This window comes from Parasteatoda tepidariorum, chromosome 6 (genome assembly GCF_982258835.1).
Source record: "Parasteatoda tepidariorum strain Cologne lab strain chromosome 6, Ptep-v5.0, whole genome shotgun sequence".
In the NCBI taxonomy this organism is placed as follows: Eukaryota; Metazoa; Arthropoda; class Arachnida; order Araneae; family Theridiidae; genus Parasteatoda; species Parasteatoda tepidariorum.
The window spans coordinates 115,697,507-115,715,717 of record NC_141760.1 but is presented as its reverse complement, the minus strand read 5'-3'; the positions used below and the strand labels follow the sequence as shown (position 1 = coordinate 115,715,717).

General features: G+C 28.8%; 1 protein-coding gene across 1 annotated transcript in view; it reads left to right on the top strand.

Annotated features, from left to right (window-relative positions):
• Window positions 1–18,211, top strand: part of LOC107443823 (apolipoprotein B-100) — a 93,964-nt gene that overhangs the window by 39,847 nt on the left and 35,906 nt on the right. Inside the window, exons 10-16 of the mRNA XM_087166510.1 lie at window positions 401–499; window positions 814–930; window positions 3,519–3,757; window positions 7,101–7,309; window positions 11,705–11,935; window positions 13,200–13,458; window positions 15,707–15,883. Coding sequence (XP_087022636.1) covers window positions 401–499; window positions 814–930; window positions 3,519–3,757; window positions 7,101–7,309; window positions 11,705–11,935; window positions 13,200–13,458; window positions 15,707–15,883 — 1,331 coding nt within the window. The remainder of the gene's footprint in view (window positions 1–400; window positions 500–813; window positions 931–3,518; window positions 3,758–7,100; window positions 7,310–11,704; window positions 11,936–13,199; window positions 13,459–15,706; window positions 15,884–18,211) is intronic.

The following is an 18,211-nucleotide window of genomic DNA, read 5'->3' as shown; positions in this document are numbered from 1 at the left end:
AGATCGAGCAATTATCAAAGCTTCCAAATATTAAGTAACTTTTTTTTCTACATTCAATATTGAATTTTCGTGTATATAATGAAGTATTCTAATATTTTGGATAACATAAAATTTTATTCTAGCATTTTTTTTCTTTTTTCATTTATTTTTATTTATTTATTTTTTTTAAAAAACAAATTGTCGAATTACTTTATGCTTCGTTTTGATTATTCTAATGTCTAAAAATACTCTGAAATATATAGATTTGACTTTTTAAATTTGTAATTTAATTTAAGAAAGTGAAAAATAAATTAATAAAATAAGACTTTTTAAGTCGAATTTTTTTAATTATTCCATTATTTTGAAATAGATGTGTCAAGTAAAAATCATCTCTCGTTCCACATTTTCTTTTCTTCCGCAGGAATATTTAACAAACATTGCTACTTATTTGACTGATGCAATCGACAGCTTTTGCGTTCCTGAATCAGAACATATTGAAGATTTGACCCGTTACTTAAAGGTATTTTTTCTTTACATTTCATTTTTTAACGAATTGACGTAATTATGGAACAATTTAAAATTGAACACATCTTATAAAAATAATTTTTATTTTAAAATTGTATTATGTATATATTAATGTCCTATATTAGGTTTGTAATTTTCTCAGTAATACTATTCCTTCTAATATTTTTTTCCGTATACATTAAACGACTAGTCTGCCCAGCTGGTTCCAAATGTCTATATGTAAAGTGGTTAATTACCAAAAAGAACATTCGTTTCGGAGTAAAACAATAACTTTTGCATTTATTAAATGAGGATTGTTTTTTAAAATAGGTTATAAATAATATGGGGGATGCTCTCCTGACTCTGAAGCCCGATGGACTCGAAAAGTTAATGGGATGTGCTTCTAATAATGAAGCACCGGAACAGATAAGATTATCAGTTCTAAAGGTAAGTCAACAATCAACACAATTTTGATCTACCATATTTTATTAGTTATTGTTTTTCTTCTACTCTTGGCTGGAGTGATCACATGTTAAGGTATCCAACTGGTTTAATCAAATTTTTAAACTGGAATAATTTAAAAAAGGCTTAATTAAAATTTTAATTTTTTATTTGGTTCGAAAGGGTCCTGAAATGTGGTTTAAAAATTTAAGGGTGTTAAAAAATTGTAAAAAAATTTTCATATTTAGGTGAAATGAGATCTTACAAAATACAAATCATTTTAATGGTTCTACAACAAACTGTGGTGCGTAAGTTTCAAAATCATTTTTTTTTCTAGATCAACCTGAGATTTTTCAACACATATCACAAAAAAATTTCAAAAAGACAATGAAATTAAACTAATTAATGTATAATATTGAATTTTTAAGGAAAAATTCTAAATAGTCTTACTTAAAGCTTGATGAAAATAACAAATTATAACATTGCTAACATTATACAAATTCTGCATGCGAAATTTCGACGAATTTTATCTTTCTTTTTTATTTATTTTTTTGCAAAAAGTTTTGGCGTAAGGGGTTTTTCTCATAGTCAACGTTCTTCCTAAAATGCAAAAAAATTTTGAAATATACGAAAAATATGCGGAAAAAAATTTATTATGTGAAAATTTTTTTTCTGAAAATGTGTTTTATTTCTTTTTTAGAAGGTAATTTATTCAAATTTAAAAAAAAGTTAAAACAATCAATGCATAACAAAATATTTTAGTTACACTTCGGGACTATACTTCCGGTTTCGCCTGTCAGTATACGAAAAAAAAGAATTTTTAAAAATCGGAAGTCAGAAATTAAAAGGTTTTTGAAAGCTAAATATGAATAGTGAAAAGGAAAATTTTCAACAACACGTGAGAGATTTTTACCCAGTTACTTTAAGAGAGATGAATATAATCAGTAAATGTAATTTATTTAGACTGTCGGACTTCTATTTAACGAACTTCCATTTTGCAAATTACTCGATTTTGCGATTTTTTTCGAGGAACTAAGAACATTTTGGAAATTTCTTCGTAAAATAACTTTCAAAATTGCGAAGCGAATTTTCTATTTAACCGACTTTTCTTTGAGATGCACTTCCCTATTTCCCAAAATAATTCAGAACATTTCAAACTTGTTAACGCATTTTATGGGGGAAATGACCTTCAATTGATTTTCGCAGCCACTTTAAGAGAAAGCGGTAAAATCCCTTTCCATTTTTATTTGCATTTCATACCGGAATCTATGCCAAAAAAACAATTTGCGAGAAATCATAACAGAAATTTCCAAAACATGGAACTATGATGTTACATATCGTATTATTCGTAACAGTTTCGCTAAAGCTGGATTCTTAGTCAGCGCGGAGAAAGTGCGGAAGACGACAGAAGAACTTAGAAAAATATGGGTACAGCTTACAAGGGAAACTAGGGAAGTGTGACTCGCCAATTCTGAAATAAACTAGTGGGATGTATGCCTTATAAGGAATAATTTTAGGGGGCAACATTCGTTGCGGCCCATAGAAGGTCCTGTGAGAGATAAAAAATAATTCAATATATAGAAAAATCGGTATTTTATTACTTTAAAGCAGACTATTAGTTATTGTAATTGTCTCAAAATCCAATTAATTTGTAATTAATCGGGTAATTAATTAATTTGCTAATTAATAAATTAATCAGAAAATTAATTAATTGCTAATTATTAATTAATTGTTAATTAATTATAAATTAATTATAAATTAATTAATTAATTCGCAATTACATACTCCAATTAATTTAGAAAGTTTTTTGAAAAAAAAATGAAAAAAAATTAATGTCAATTTTTTTTTTTAAATTAACCTAACGGGTTTTTTTGAAAAACTACAGATATATAAATTTTTGAAATCAATTTTAACAATAAATATGCATTATATAGTACGTGAAAGTAACAAAAATTAATTGGAGTATGAGACAATTACAATAACTAATAGTCTGCTTTGAAGTAATAAAATACCGATTTTTCTATATATTGAATTATTTTTTATCTCTCACAGGACCTTCTATGGGCCGAAACGAATGTTACCCCCTAAAATTATTCCTTATAAGGCATACATCCCACTAGTTTATTTCAAAATTGGCGAGTCACACTTCCCTAGTTTCCCTTGTTAGAGAGAACCGCGAAATGAACGATGCTGTATTTCCATTGAAGCTGCAACCACAGAAACATTAACTGAATCGTAATTTTTGGACAGTGTGAAAAATAAAATCAATACAGCAATAAATTGTGAGGAAATGATGAAGACCTTCATCTGATAAAATGTTAAAACCATTTGAAACAATTCGATAATAGATAATAATTTACAAAAAAAAGGTGCATCCATTTCGATTTTAATTATGTCTTGTGTTTATGAATTTAAAACCTCTTTTGTGTTGTTTAAGTATTTCAAATTGTGATTTTCTCTTTAACGAATTTTCCACATAACGAACTTTTTATCGGGATTTAGAGAATTCGTTAAATAGAGGTCCGTCTGTATTTTCTTTATAGAAAAGAAATATCTCAACTTAATAAGTGTTATATTTAAGCAATTATTTTTAGTCTCTGCAGAATATGGAGTTAACAACATGTGTGGGAAGGTTGATGTTCGAAAAAAGTTTAGCTATTGTGATGGCAAGAGACAGTTCGACAGCATTACGGAGTGCTGCTTCAGACCTCATACTCCGTTTCGACAAAGAATTATTCCTTCAATCAGACGAGAATTCTCCATTCCAAAACTACGTCACTCAAAGAGTGAGAGATCTCCTGGATGATCAGGAAACAGACAATCGAACAAAACAGTAAGATACTGATCATTCAATTTCATCATTTTCATAGATATTCTTGTAAACTTTATTCTCACAATTGGTGTGACGCGGAACCCTAAGGTTCCGGGGAAGAGGGATTCCGAGTTAGTTTTTTTTTTAACCCGTAATGATTCTGGAATTTTTAATTACATTTAAATTTTACCGGTGAGTCATTATTTATTTAATATTGCAGTTAAATTATGGAATTATTCAAAAGTAAAGGCCAATAAAAAAGGAAAGAAATACAAAGATTTTTAAAGAAAGAAATACATGATTTTTTTTAATAACAACAGAATTCCGGCAATGGCTAGTCGATACGAATTCCGCATCCAGCTTGCACCGATCACACTGCTGACGTGAAATATCCTCAGTGAAAGACGGATCATGGGTTAGAGTCCCGTTGCCATTTGGCTAACTGCTGGAGGTTCTCGTGGTCTTCCTCCTCATGTAACGCAAATGCGGGTTAGTTCTATTAAAAAGTCCTCCGCGCCGGCAAATTTCTTACAATACTTAATCCAGGAGTTCTCTTGTCTTTTGAATTGGGTTCAAAATGACAAGGTTACATGGTTGAACATAAGTAGTCGTAAACCTAAAAAATGGGTCTTCTATTCAAAGACAGTTATAAAAAAAATAGCAACCGTTTGAATAAGTTATGAAAAATACATAAATTTTAAAAAAAAATTGCATTTGTATTTCCCACCACACAAACTTTGCTAATAAAGAAATCTATTTCTTTAGCAACCATTTTCAATCTTCTATTAGTATTTTTTTTTTTCTTTAGTTTTCAAAGAAAACCGTAATTCGGTTCATTTTATTTTATTCAATTTATGCATAAACATCTAAAACAAATTCAGTACTAGAGTAGACTAGACTGCGAATTTAGTTGTAGGGATTCTAATTAAAAGATTACTAAGCGATGAAAAAAGGTTCATTCATCTTATAAAATAAAATACTATTTTGTTGCATTTATAATTATCTTTATATAAAGTTGGGGTTTAGCTGAAAGATCATTGGGAACAGATGCTCTAAACTGATATTAAATAGTTTAACACTTTCATTGAAGTCTCGCCTAAACAACTTACAAAGCTTGCAAGAATTCCAGTTACAGTCAAAGGTATCATATGCTATCTATTTTGCTATCTTGTTATCATCAATGCCTCATTTTTGAAAATAAAAAAATATTCAATTAAAGATATGCTTGATGTAAATGCTACACGACTGAAGACTAATTTTACCCGAACTTATTAAAATCTAATACAATCAAACTTTACTATAGTGAAGACTGTTTATAGTAAACTCCCGAATATAGTGAATGAAATGTTCGGTCCCGTGCCTTGCGTGCAGTACAATGTTTTTTTTTTTTTTTTTTTTTTTTTTTTGTGTGGATATAGTGAACTAAAAAGTGAGGAAGTTGGATATTATGAACTGTTTTCTGTCTTCGACTGAATTTTTTTCTTCATTTTTTTGGTTGATAATTTTGAAATGTCTACTTCAAAATAAATACTTATACTGATTTTTAAAACCATCTATAGAGGGGAACGTAGCGACAAGCATTTTTTACTTGTTTGCTTCTTTTATCTCACTTTTTTATCCCTAAACAAATGCCTACCCAGGCAGATTTGTATGGACAAATTTTTCCCTGCATCAGCTAAAGATTACTAATTTTTTTTTGTACCCAAGACGAAGAGTAATAAAAATTAACACATTTTTTGTTACTACGTATTATTTTTCAGTCATTTTTGGCTTTCATTTTATGTGTCATAAAAAGAAGTTTTGCGGAACGGTGAACTCCTGATTGTAGTGAACCGAAATTTCGGCCCCTTCAATATAAATCCTGTAAAATATAATCCATTAAGAAAGTCTTGCAAACCTTTTCTAGCACTTTCTTTTTTATTACAAAATCTAAAAAAAGAAAGCATTTCAGAAAATAGTTCCGAAATATTTCGAAACTTTATCTTGACAAACAATTCATGAAGACACAACTTTCCTAAATTTACTAAAATATTAATAAAATATATTTTAAAAATTTATTGAAGAAAGGAAGAAAAATATTTGAAAGAAGAAAATGAAAGAAGAAATTAAAATCTTTTGCAATTTGCTTTAAAAGTTTCTGCAATGTTATAATTATTTAAAAATTAAATAATTTTTCAATGAAAATTGAAAATTAAAAAAAGAATTTAATGATAAAAATTAAATAATTTTGAAATAATTTGCAAAATTTTTCATTTGCCGCACATTGTGAAATCACAAAACAATTCAAAATACAATTTTAAAACACATCCAAAGTTTAATAAGTAAATTACATTTCAAATACAATAAAATACATAGAAATCTTGATAAATCCAAACTTTTGACCAAACTGTTTTTAATATCAACCTGTTAAAAAACACAGATTTCTGAAACTTCAAAAATTATTTTATTAAAAATTTAAACTTTTTTTTTAACATCTAGTAAATATTTTTCACTATTTCCAAACGTACTCTTTCTATGAATCTTTTCTGAAACCTTATGAAAAATTATTTTCATTTAAAGTTTTCATAAACTTTTTAAATTACATTAAGGTCAGTGTTCTTGCCCTCAAAACGTTCTTTTTTTCTCTTCATAAATGTCAAATCAAATTTTTTAAAACATTACCATACCATTTAACACATCTCACAAAACCATTTTTGAAATAAGATAAAAAGTAAGTGGTCGTTTAGAGAGTTTCAAATCTCAAAAAAAATTTTTTTTTAACTCTTGATCATACTTTTAATTTTTAAATTCAGGGCAATGCATACTAAACAATTCTTGCTTTTCTGGAACGTTGCCAAGCGTTTTTAAAAACCTCAGAACAAAAGCATAACCATTTTTAAAACCAAACAACGAAACGGTTTTGTAATTATGACATGTAATCGTGTGACACACGCTTTATATGTTACAATTTATAGTATTTCTAATCTTATTCCATTGATTTCGTCATTTTCATTCATTGCTTTATCAATTAAAGTTGTTTTTTTTCTCTCATTTTTCTGTATCTTTTCATTTTTAATTAATTTTCTACTAAGCATTCTTTACCTGTTACTTCTACTAAGCATTCTTTACCTGTTACTTCTACTAAGCATTCTTTACCTGTTACTTCTACTAAGCATTCTTTACCTGTTACTTCTACTAAGCATTCTTTACCTGTTACTTCTGCTAAGCATTATTTACCTGTTACTTCTACTAAGCATTCTTCACCTGTTACTTCTGCTAAGCATTATTTACCTGTTACTTCTGCTAAGCATTATTTACCTGTTACTTCTGCTAAGCATTATTTACCTGTTACTTCTGCTAAGCATTCTTTACCTGTTTTTTGTAGGATTTTAGAAAAACTTTTGGAATCATTGAATGGAAGAGACAAAACGTTTCCTCGATCATTTATGGATAGACTTTTTGAAAAATTTCATTTTGGGCCTCACATTCAAGAGATTGCTTCCAAATGGACTCATTTTATTAAATCTATACCGACAGTCAAGAGATGGTGGAAGTATTTCGATTCTGCATTTCATGCACAATTCCGAGCAGAAGGTATTTGATGATTTAGAGACACATTAAAAATGCATACTATTTTTTTTTCTTCGTTAAGAATTAGAAATGTGCTGAACGGGGGTATAAAAATGTGTTTATTTACAAAGTAAACGTGCTTCTTAACAGAAATACAGTACTCAGAAAATTGTTTTCACAAATTACTAAAACTAACAATAATATGCATAACAGTTGTGATACTGCTAATTGTAAGTAGACAAACCGCGATAGAATATGTCATTCTACCAAGAATGCATATATATATTATTTTTATGTATGTAATACAAAAATTAAATACTTTTGTATTAATAAAAGAATTAAATCTCTTTCGTTTTCATAAAATGTCTTTGTTAAAGAATAAGAGTAGAGAGATTCTATTTTGGGAATTCAAGGCTGAAAACATACCATTGAAATATAAATAGATTTATATTTCAAAGGAAGAGTTATTTTTAGATTCGTTCCCTTTTTCACTTCCATATAAGGCAGGAGAAATGATTTTCCTTAATGCGTAAGGTTACAAGGAATGTACGACAGTGTGCCTTTTTACCTCAAATCTGTGTTGGTATAAAACGTAAGAACGCATAGTTTTGCGTGTCCTTTTCATCATGATTTGATCCTGATAAGCTGTTCAGGAATTGTCAGAAGTCTTGTCCATTCCCCGCCCATAGGGAGTGTGGACGTGAATTGTTAGCAATACAATTTAAATAAACCTGTTTAGAACGTATGATGGCTTAAGACTGCAATTATTTCAAGCTAAATACAACACTGATAACAGGGTTGTAGCCCTGTTATTACATATATATATATATATATATATATATATATATATATAAATAAATAAATGTTTTATTAAGCTCAACTATCCTATAATTATAAATATATATTTATTTAAAGAAATTGCGATTTAATTTTAAAAAAAAGGCAAAAAATGTAATTTAATACGAAATGCCTGACCAAAAATCAAAAAGACAACAGGAGACAATAGCATCCGCCGATAAAATCAATCCTGATATAAATAAAAAGATATATATATATATATATATATATATATATATATATATATATATATATATATATATATATATATATATATATATATATATATATATATATATATATTTCACATCACTCTTGATGAGTTTATTTTAAAACTGTCATACAAACGTAATTTTGTAATTTTCATACGAAGGAATTTATAAATAAAGAAAGAAAGAAGATTTAAAATTGATATGTAAAAGAAGGAATAAATTATTTCAACTCTGAATAGAAACAAGAAATTGAAGCAATTCTAAGCACTATCTGTATTATCACTATTGTTAAATCCAGGAATAAGCTTACTATTCTTTGAAAAATCTTGTACAAACAACTTATTCTTGATGAACTAAACAGAAGTACTACTTTCAAAAAACTGGAACACCTACAGTGATACTATTATTAATAAAATTAAAGCTATCTTTAAAAGACTAAAAGTTAAGTTAAATAATTTTAAGAAATTTTCTTTCCTTTTTGTTAATCAATAATTCTATAAAACCTTAACTAAATTCGCATTTATTGGCATCAGAAGTAACGTAAAAAAATTTGGCATTTACTTTAAAAATATTCTTAAATGAGTGTACAGTAAAATTAACTAATATCAAAAAAAGCACATACACTAAAATTTACATACTTTTAAGTACACTAACAATTTTAAATAAAATTTATTCTCTAAACAGTTTTGATTTTGAAAACTCATCTCCCTCAATTCTAATTAATAATATTTTTGATGATCTGCTTAATTTTAATGATATAATAGATGAATTAATCTGGACATTTCTCGTTCATATTAACCTGAACAACATTTATATTCCATTTAAGTACTGACTTTTCAAAAATTAATGACACCCCTTTGGATAAAAATTTTAGTACTAATGTTAGTAATGTAAGAATTGATTATTCGTTAAGTTATTTGGTTATCTTAATTTTAATAGAAATCGCTTCTTTTATTAAGATTTTTGGATGATCTTCTGTTTATTAATTTTAATGGTTTTGAAATTTTTGCTAAGCTAATTTATCCATGCGAATTAATTCTCAACAAAACCAATATTTGAAATCCTTCAGATTTAATTCTTAAAACTGATGAATGTAGGCAAATTTCCTTAAAATTTTTTGACAAAAGAAATGACTTGAAAAGAGCTTCGATTTTCACTTGAAAAGAGCATCGATTTTCATTCCAACTTAGCTAATAAGTTTTTTCCAATTTATTTTCCAATCAGATTCTTAGCTTTTACAGAAATAATTCCATATATAAAGAATTTTTAAGAAACTGATAATTTTAAAACAGATCTAATTAGTTACTTAATCATTCATTCAATTTTCTTTTAAAGAAATTTAAAGCCATTTAGAACATTTATTAATTTATTTAATTTCTGATCATGATATTAGCTGCCATTTGTTTTTAAAGGTGCAAACTAATTATGACAAACAATTCCTAAAACCACTAGATGGAATAGTTTGTATGTATGGCCTTTTATAGTGGATTAACTAATGTATTAAGTAAAGCAATATTCTATAGCCTTTATGAAATAAATTTTAAGTTTTTATTTTAATTTTCCAATGTAATAAAGTTTTTTTAGTAAGTATGAATAGGGGCTCTGGACTATAAAAACACCCCCGATGAGTAATGCATGGAAACATGGCTATTTATGAAAAACTATAATGAATAAAGGATGAGGTATATATGTAGGCATTTTCTTTACGTCACACTAGAGTGGCTATGGGCTATTGGCGACGGTCAGGGAAACATCCCCGAGGATAATCCGAAGACATGACATTGCAATTTTTATCTTCTGCAGAGGGCTCTCCTCTTTTGGTAACCTGAAGACCTGTGCGTGAACTCGAGCACTTCCCGGTCGAACAGTTTAACGAGGACCGACACCGCGCTCCCTCGTTCCCTACGCAGGCTGATCAAAGTTGTCACATACCCACTTACTGACAGCAGCCAGTGATGCTTGACTTCGGTGCTCTACTGAGAACCGTGTCTTTATGATCAGTCCACTGCGGGACGAACTATGAGATAAAATTTTATCAGTATATATGTGGGCTCTGACGTATAGACAGAAACGTATTACCATCCATTGATGTTTGTTTGTTTGTAGAATCCTATATATATATATATATATATATATATATATATATATATATATATATATATATATATATATATATATATATATATATATATATATATATATATATATATATATATATATATATATTTTTTTTTTTTTTTTTTTTTTTTTTTTTTTTTTTTTCTTGACATCTTACAGGATTTGATAGTATTTTTTTTTTCTTCTTGTTTGCGTTGTTTAGAGTTTTCCGACTTTTTCACATAACACTAAAACTAAATGTTTTCGGGCAGAATTAATTTAAATTAATTACGACATTAAATATTAAAATCCAAAATATGCGATTTGGGCACCACTTCTGACATTAAAAATGACATGACGTTTGATAAGATTTAATAATAATTTGTAGTAAGTTCCAATTTTTTTAATGCTTGTTTCCAAAGATGGAATCCAAGATTCACTGCATTATTCAGCTCAACGTTGAACCGTTATGCTGGAAAAATCCATTGAGCCATAATCGTACCACCTTGTTAAAGTGAACCACTTGTAGTTTAAACAAAGTAGCGGTTAAACAAGGTCAAACAAAATTAGTTTGCACCATTATTGGAATTATCATACTCCAAATTTTCAACTAGTGTATGATAATAACAATTTCATACGTATCGTTAACTATTTATAAACCACTGAGGAAGATCTCTGTTATTTATATAAACTTAAGTTATAACCGGTATAAAACTAATCAAGAAACATGTAATTGTTATTCTATACTGGTGTAAGAAATTAAGTGAATTTGCAGACGATTATCTTTAGAACTACTGGATCGATTTTAATGACATTTGATACGTATGTACATTGATACAATGCAAAAGAAATAACCATTCAACATGTGTAACAAACGTGCATGATCGTGCATCACATTCGTTGAAACAACAAGGTATGAAATTGCCACAGGAGAATTCAGGCCACAGGAAATGATAAACTGCGCCTTATTTCAAGTATGAAATCACACTGCAAGGCCTGTAAGATGGGACCCCACCCCCCATTAACTCATTCATGCTGCTACCGCTGTCATGCGTGTTTATTATAATTCTTGATTGGTTATTTGTTTCGTATTGTATCAATGTGTGTACATGTCAAATTTCAATAAATTCGTCCAGTAGTTCTAGAGATAATCGTCTGCAAATTCTCTTACTGTCTAACACCAGCGTAATGTGAGATTTTATTTAAAATGAAAGCTTTTTTTCAAAATGAAGTTTTATGATGAACTGGACATTTTGTTTGTGTGTTTGACCAGGCATGGAGGGCATTGCTATAACCATACTGAAATATCTGGATGAAATGGATGACGGCGATAGAATTTCTGAATTACTTGAGGAGATTATAGCTGGATTCATGAGAACTGATTCTATGGAGTTTAAACTGGATGATGCATCCATGATTTTCAACATCAAACAACTGGTAGAAAAATATAGAATGCTCGAACCTTATTTAAGACCATTTTTCAACATTTACTTAGATGCTTTTGGTAAGTCTTTTCACATTTGATACTAACAAAATAGTTTTTTAAGTCTTTCGATTGAAGGCTGTTTTTCTCACACTATCTTTTAGTGAACTATTTTTACATCAGTTGTGTCACAATATTGCTCATAAAAATGGCATCAAATGGAGAAAATATACAATTCTTACAAAAAAAATTTTAATAATGAAAAATTAACCGATTTATTAAAATTTCTGTTAGGAATATAGAATTATTTATCGGTAAACATTTCCATCTAATTAAGGTATAAAATCGTGACTCCTTTGGTAGTTTCTTTAAGATTAAACATATATAATCAATCAAATGACTGTTTAGGAACTTTTGCAACGAAAATGCGGTTATCAAATTATCGTTTTTGCACATTTAACTTCATGACTTTTTCTGACAATTATATACAGCTAACATTCTATAAATATTCTTTTGTATTTTGTTTGTTTCGAATAATACTTGTCGTATACCTAATTCTACCACAACCGGTCATTTGACCGGGAGAACAATGTATTGCTTTATAAGGTTATCGGATCAGAAATGTCGATGTCATGCATGTTCAACGGATTGCATTTGATGAGTTGCCCATTTCTGCAAACACTGTTGCGTAGTGAGTTCAATCAGAATAACAATAAATTCAAATTTCAAGAAAGAACCTAAAGTTTTAGATTGGCATTTTTGTGTCAGAAAGAGTGACAAAAACTAAATGTTTTGGTAAGTATTTTATTTTGATAGCTTTACTTCGCTTCATTTCTAACTAACTGTTAGTTTTTACCCAGAAAAATGTCGAAACAATCCAGACAGCACAAGTTCTTAGAAAAAATAATATTAATTATGGGAATAATTATAAGAATTATAATTCTTTTTATATATTTTTATAATTATAAGAATAATAATATGAATTATAGAATTAATAATAATTAGAATTGCGAAAAATGTACTATGGAAACACCCAGTATTTGTAAAAAATGCGTTGGGCAATGAATTAAAAATTCTTATTCTTTGTGTTTGTAATGCATAAAAAAGGGCAATATACAACTTTGCTTAGTTACAATAAAGTTTTTTTTAAGCTTATTTCATTCCTAAAATCCATATTCCATACATTCAATCAAGAAACATAAAGAAACATTTGACCGGCTAAGGTAGAAATAGGTATAGATTAAGTGCTGGTAGGTTTAGTGTTAAGAAAGTTTTTTTTTTATCAGTTTAAAATATTTGTTGGTTTCTAAATTTAACAGTACTGCCTTAAAATCGTCGTTTACAGGTACTTCTTTAGTGTACATCACATCTGAAGATTTTATGAAATTCTTGTTCCAATTGCCTGAAAGGAATCAATTGCTGGAATTGGTGCATCGAGGTGTTTTTTGGAATGCCACCCGCATGGTCCGCCTCCAAGAATTCCACCAGCAAGTACCCACCCTGATGGGAATGCCCCTCAGGTGGACAACTCACGCTGTACTGGGCACCTCCCTCAAGAGTTTCTTCAAACTGACCAGTCGATCAGATATTCTTCTTCAGCCCAGGTAATCCATCATTGAAAGTGTATATTTTAAACGTACAACAATCAAACTCAAACCATATAAGCTGTTATTTTTTTGAAAGTGGAAGCATTTGGTGCTAAAAAGTCGTTTCCTTCTTTCTTTCTCTAACAACCATTGTCACATTCTGATTTCTCAGCAAACTATAGTGTTCAAAACATCTGCAAACATTGGAGAAATAAAATAACGGAGATTTTTCTAACCGTCCCAATTTTGGGTTTACGACTACTGCTGTTCAACTCCGTAGCCTTGTCATTTTGAACCCAATCCAGAAGACAAGGAAACTCCTGCGTCAAGTATTGGGAGAAATGTGCCTTCGTGGAGGACTTTTTTTATGGAACTAACCCACATTTGAGTTACGTTGAGAGGAAAACCTACCACGGTTAGTCTGACGACACGGGGACTCTAACCCATGATCCGTCTACCTCTGAATATATTTCACGTCAGCATTGTGGTCGGTGCGAGCCGGATGCGGAATTCGTATCGACGCATCATGGCTGGGATTTGAACCTGAGTTTACCTCACCGGAAGACGAAACGCTCTCCTTAATTCCACGGCTCGACTTAAACTATTAACACTCAACATACTGCAGTACTGGCACCCTCTGTTGAGGAATAGGAGAAGTATTTTTGCCATCAGTGGATAGTTTATCACCAATCTTTTCATTTTCAACAAATACTGAGAAATTTGAGAATATACAGGTAAACAGGAGGTTGTCGTAAAATACAGGAGTCTTCGTTAAAGAACAGGAGACTTTTCAAGTATGCATTATTCAAATTGATGAATCATTGCCAATATATTTTTAAATTCCTTCAAACTTTAACTCTTGAAAATCTCTGACCACTTTCCAAATGAACTTGTTTGTATTTTCTTTACCTTTCGTTGCTTCAATGATTTAGACGTAAAACAAAAATTTATGTTGTGGGTTATATACACCTGCATGAATATTATATTTTAAAATAATTTTTCATGTTATCCACTTACTGTTTGAGTGTTATTTGCGATTTTTGTTATTCACTGTACTATCTAAATTTATGTTTAATAATATCTAATCACATAATATCTAAATTTAACTATAAAATATTAATGAAACATCATCACCTAAAAAATTTGAAATCTGAAAGGTCCTGTGTGTTCTTTGAAAAATATGCTTTGTAAATGCATAAATTAGCTTTTTCTATGGCTAATTCATCAACAGAAACATGTCTTAGGTATTTTCTTTTTCAAATTAAGTCCCGTTTAAAATGTTTACATATTACACGTAATTGTTTTTGGAAACCAGCTTACTACGTTCATAATTCCTGTTCCTAATATTCTCTTATTAGAAAAACACAAGAAAATTTTTTAGCAAAAATAAATTTTGTGATAGCACCTTTCTCAAAATAATGTTGTTGTTGTTTCTAATGACACTTGAACAGGTCAAGCTCAACAGCCATTTGCGCATTAAGTCAGGAATGTGCGGCTTTCGTTTGTTAAGAGAGCACTACAAGTGTGAAAGTAACTCTTGGCTCACAACCCAATGGATAGATGGCATCACTACTCATTCGTGAAGCCACTTTAATTTAGACACAGATCTGAAGGGGAAGGAAATTTTCTCCAGATCCCTGTACTCATGGTACTGCTCAGAGACCGATCACAGAGATTCCGCAGATTTTACGAGCAGGTATATCGTATGTACTCTGTGGGTTTTAGAAAAGTTAAGGATCGAACTCAGGCTCCTCCGCAAAGGTGTTAAATTCTCTAGCCACTGGACTCTACCACGGCTCCTTCCAAATAGTAACAGATGGTAGTCATATTTCAATTATTAATACTAAAGGAAGCTTTTATAAGTTGATGTAAAAAATTTATGTTTTTTCATCTTCTAGTGTGCAATAATTTTTGTGAGCAAATTCATATTTGATAAAGTTCATTATTTTTTTTACTTTTATTCATTTTTGGTTTTGAAATTTGAACATTATGTAAATGTTTCGGCAAATTTATTGGTTTAGTATGCAGTAGCTTTAATTAAGTTATGAAATTGTTTACATTTTTAATCTATGCATGTGCTCACGTATAATTATTTTTCAAAAAAGTAATAATAATAATAATAATAATATATATATATATTCTATCCAACTTGTAACTTTCATCTAACTTATTCACAAAACTTTTTCAAAAGTAAATGTGCTTGAATAAATTACGTTTCATGTTTATAGAGTACCTTTTTTCTAATCGAATATTTATTATTTCTCAGCTTCGCCCTGACATATGTCAACCGGATGGTGCTGGATAGTTTCAGCCGGATCGGAGTTCAAACGAACCACTCTATCTACTCATCGATTCGTTTCATGGCCAATCTCCAATTAGACCAGAACAAAATGACACTGACAGTAGAGAAGCCATTGGAACCAAAAACAATACTTCTCAGTTCGTAAGTTCACAAGTTCACATGTTTCTTCACTATTTCTGTAGAAATATCTATGAATCTTGAAATTTCAATAATATCATGATTTATAATATCTTGAAATTTAAATTTTTTTTCTGCCTAACTTTCATTTTAGAACGAAGAAAGAACACGAAATAAAAATATTTATATAAATTGAATATACAAAAAGGACAAAAGCCAAAACCTAACTATTTAAGTAAAATTTTTAACAATGTTATTAAAGATGGTTTTTCTTGGAATATAACTAATAATCAACCGATTTTAGAATTTATTAAAACATAATAAAATTAATTCTATTGCGACTTTTGATTTCCAAGATCTTTTCAATAGCATTTCCCTTTCTAAACTAAAAGATGTCCTTCTGATTTATTTCTATGATTTTACAAATATCAATAATTGCGACTTTGATTATTGGGAAATTCTAATTAATTTTTGTCTCTTTAATAATTATCTTTATAACGGATATTTTTCATCAAATTCATGGAATACCACAAGGATCTAATTTTTCATCTCTCTTAGCTAACTTTTTGCATTATGAAAAAAATTATACTCTTAGTATTAAATTTGTTTTACGATTTATTGATCATTTGATTATCTTTAATTTTCAAGATTATACTATTTTATAAAATAATATTTACCCCGAGGAATTAATCTTGCTTCGTAATCATGATGACAATATTAATCTCAATTTTTTGAATTTGGGTTTTATAAAAGAGGAAAATATCTGCGTTGTTGATTTATACGATAAAAGAAATGATTTTAATTTTAATATAAATAAACTAATTACTTGGAATTCTAATGTTTCTAAGAACATCTATTTAAATCCCATTTTTAATAAAATGAATAGAATTAAAGGAATATGCAGTAATGTTTATTTATCCAAAAGACAAACTGTTTCAAAATTTGATAAAAAAATGATGGATACCCAAGCAAAGTAATTAAATTCTATATAAATTCTTTGAGTTAATTGTATATTATTGTACATAAATTTACTAAAGAACCTTTTTGTTAATTTATATAATTTTTGCCATGCGCAAATCCATTTTGGGCGAATCTGTGGCCAAAATTATATGCAAAACAGGCAATTCATGTTTCTTTCTCTTTTCCATTTTATTTTATTTTTTCTTAAATAAAATTTAACTTTCTGAAATTATTAATTTTCTAAAATTATTAATTTTCTAAAATTAACAATTTTCTAAAATTATTAATTTTCAACTTCTTTGAATTATCCAGTATAATATTATCGTGCTCACATCCATTTTTGGGCTCATCCTTGGTAACTAACAAATCAAAAGCACAGTACTGCACTAAGAACGCACTATAAAACAAAACTACTCTATTTACGCTTTTACCTCAATTTGCGCTTCTGTTTTCATATTTTGTAATTTGGCAATCTTGTTACGAAAATATTTCAAATCATTCTTGAAACATTTCCCGTTCATGTAAGTTCATTTGAATTCGGTATTCGCTTTATAGTCTTCATTTTATGTTTTATTCTGTTTTTTCTTTACATTTTATTTTCTGTTTTTACGTGATATTTTTACTTAATGCGTTCTATTTCATTTATTATAATTTTTTGTAAGTGCTCCTCACACTATTGTATTGATATATTTTGCTTTGGCTATATAGATACAATATTAGAAAGCACTCCTTTTTGCTAACATAGTCATGTGAGCTGATGAAAACATGTCTTTTATTTTATTAATTTACCTTGCTCCAAGATCTAATGCTATAATACTGAAAGAACTTTTTTTAAAAAAAAGTTAATAAATAGCATTGCTGTTAGCATTTTAAAATGACTTTGCACTAGCATTGACTGTTTTGTATAGTTAAAAAATTTAGTTGAACTTCAAAATTTCATGTTTCTGGCTTGTTCCAAACAATGTTTCCAATACAAACTAGCTTCAAAACTTTCCATACATTTTTCAATATCCAATTTTTTTATCTCAACCGGTGTAAGCATTTCTAGAATATACGCAGAGGGTATTATTTACAAAAACTTCCTTTAAAAAATATTTTCTGTCAATAATTTGTTTGTCCCAAGAAAATCTGTCATTTTCCTGGCTACTTTTATTTAGTGGTTTATAACCAAAATAGATAGAGCCAGCAATCAATATCTTATGTTGATAGATTGATTAGATACCCTCCTATGTGAACATGTCTTGTTGCATGAATAAAGAACCAATTTTCTGGTTCAAAATCTATTTCAAAAAATTTTTCAAGGTGAGTTGGTTTTTGTGTTGTCATTTTCCTGGCTTCTTGAAATCATTAATAAAATGAACTACATAGATTTATCTGAGTTATTTTAGGAAA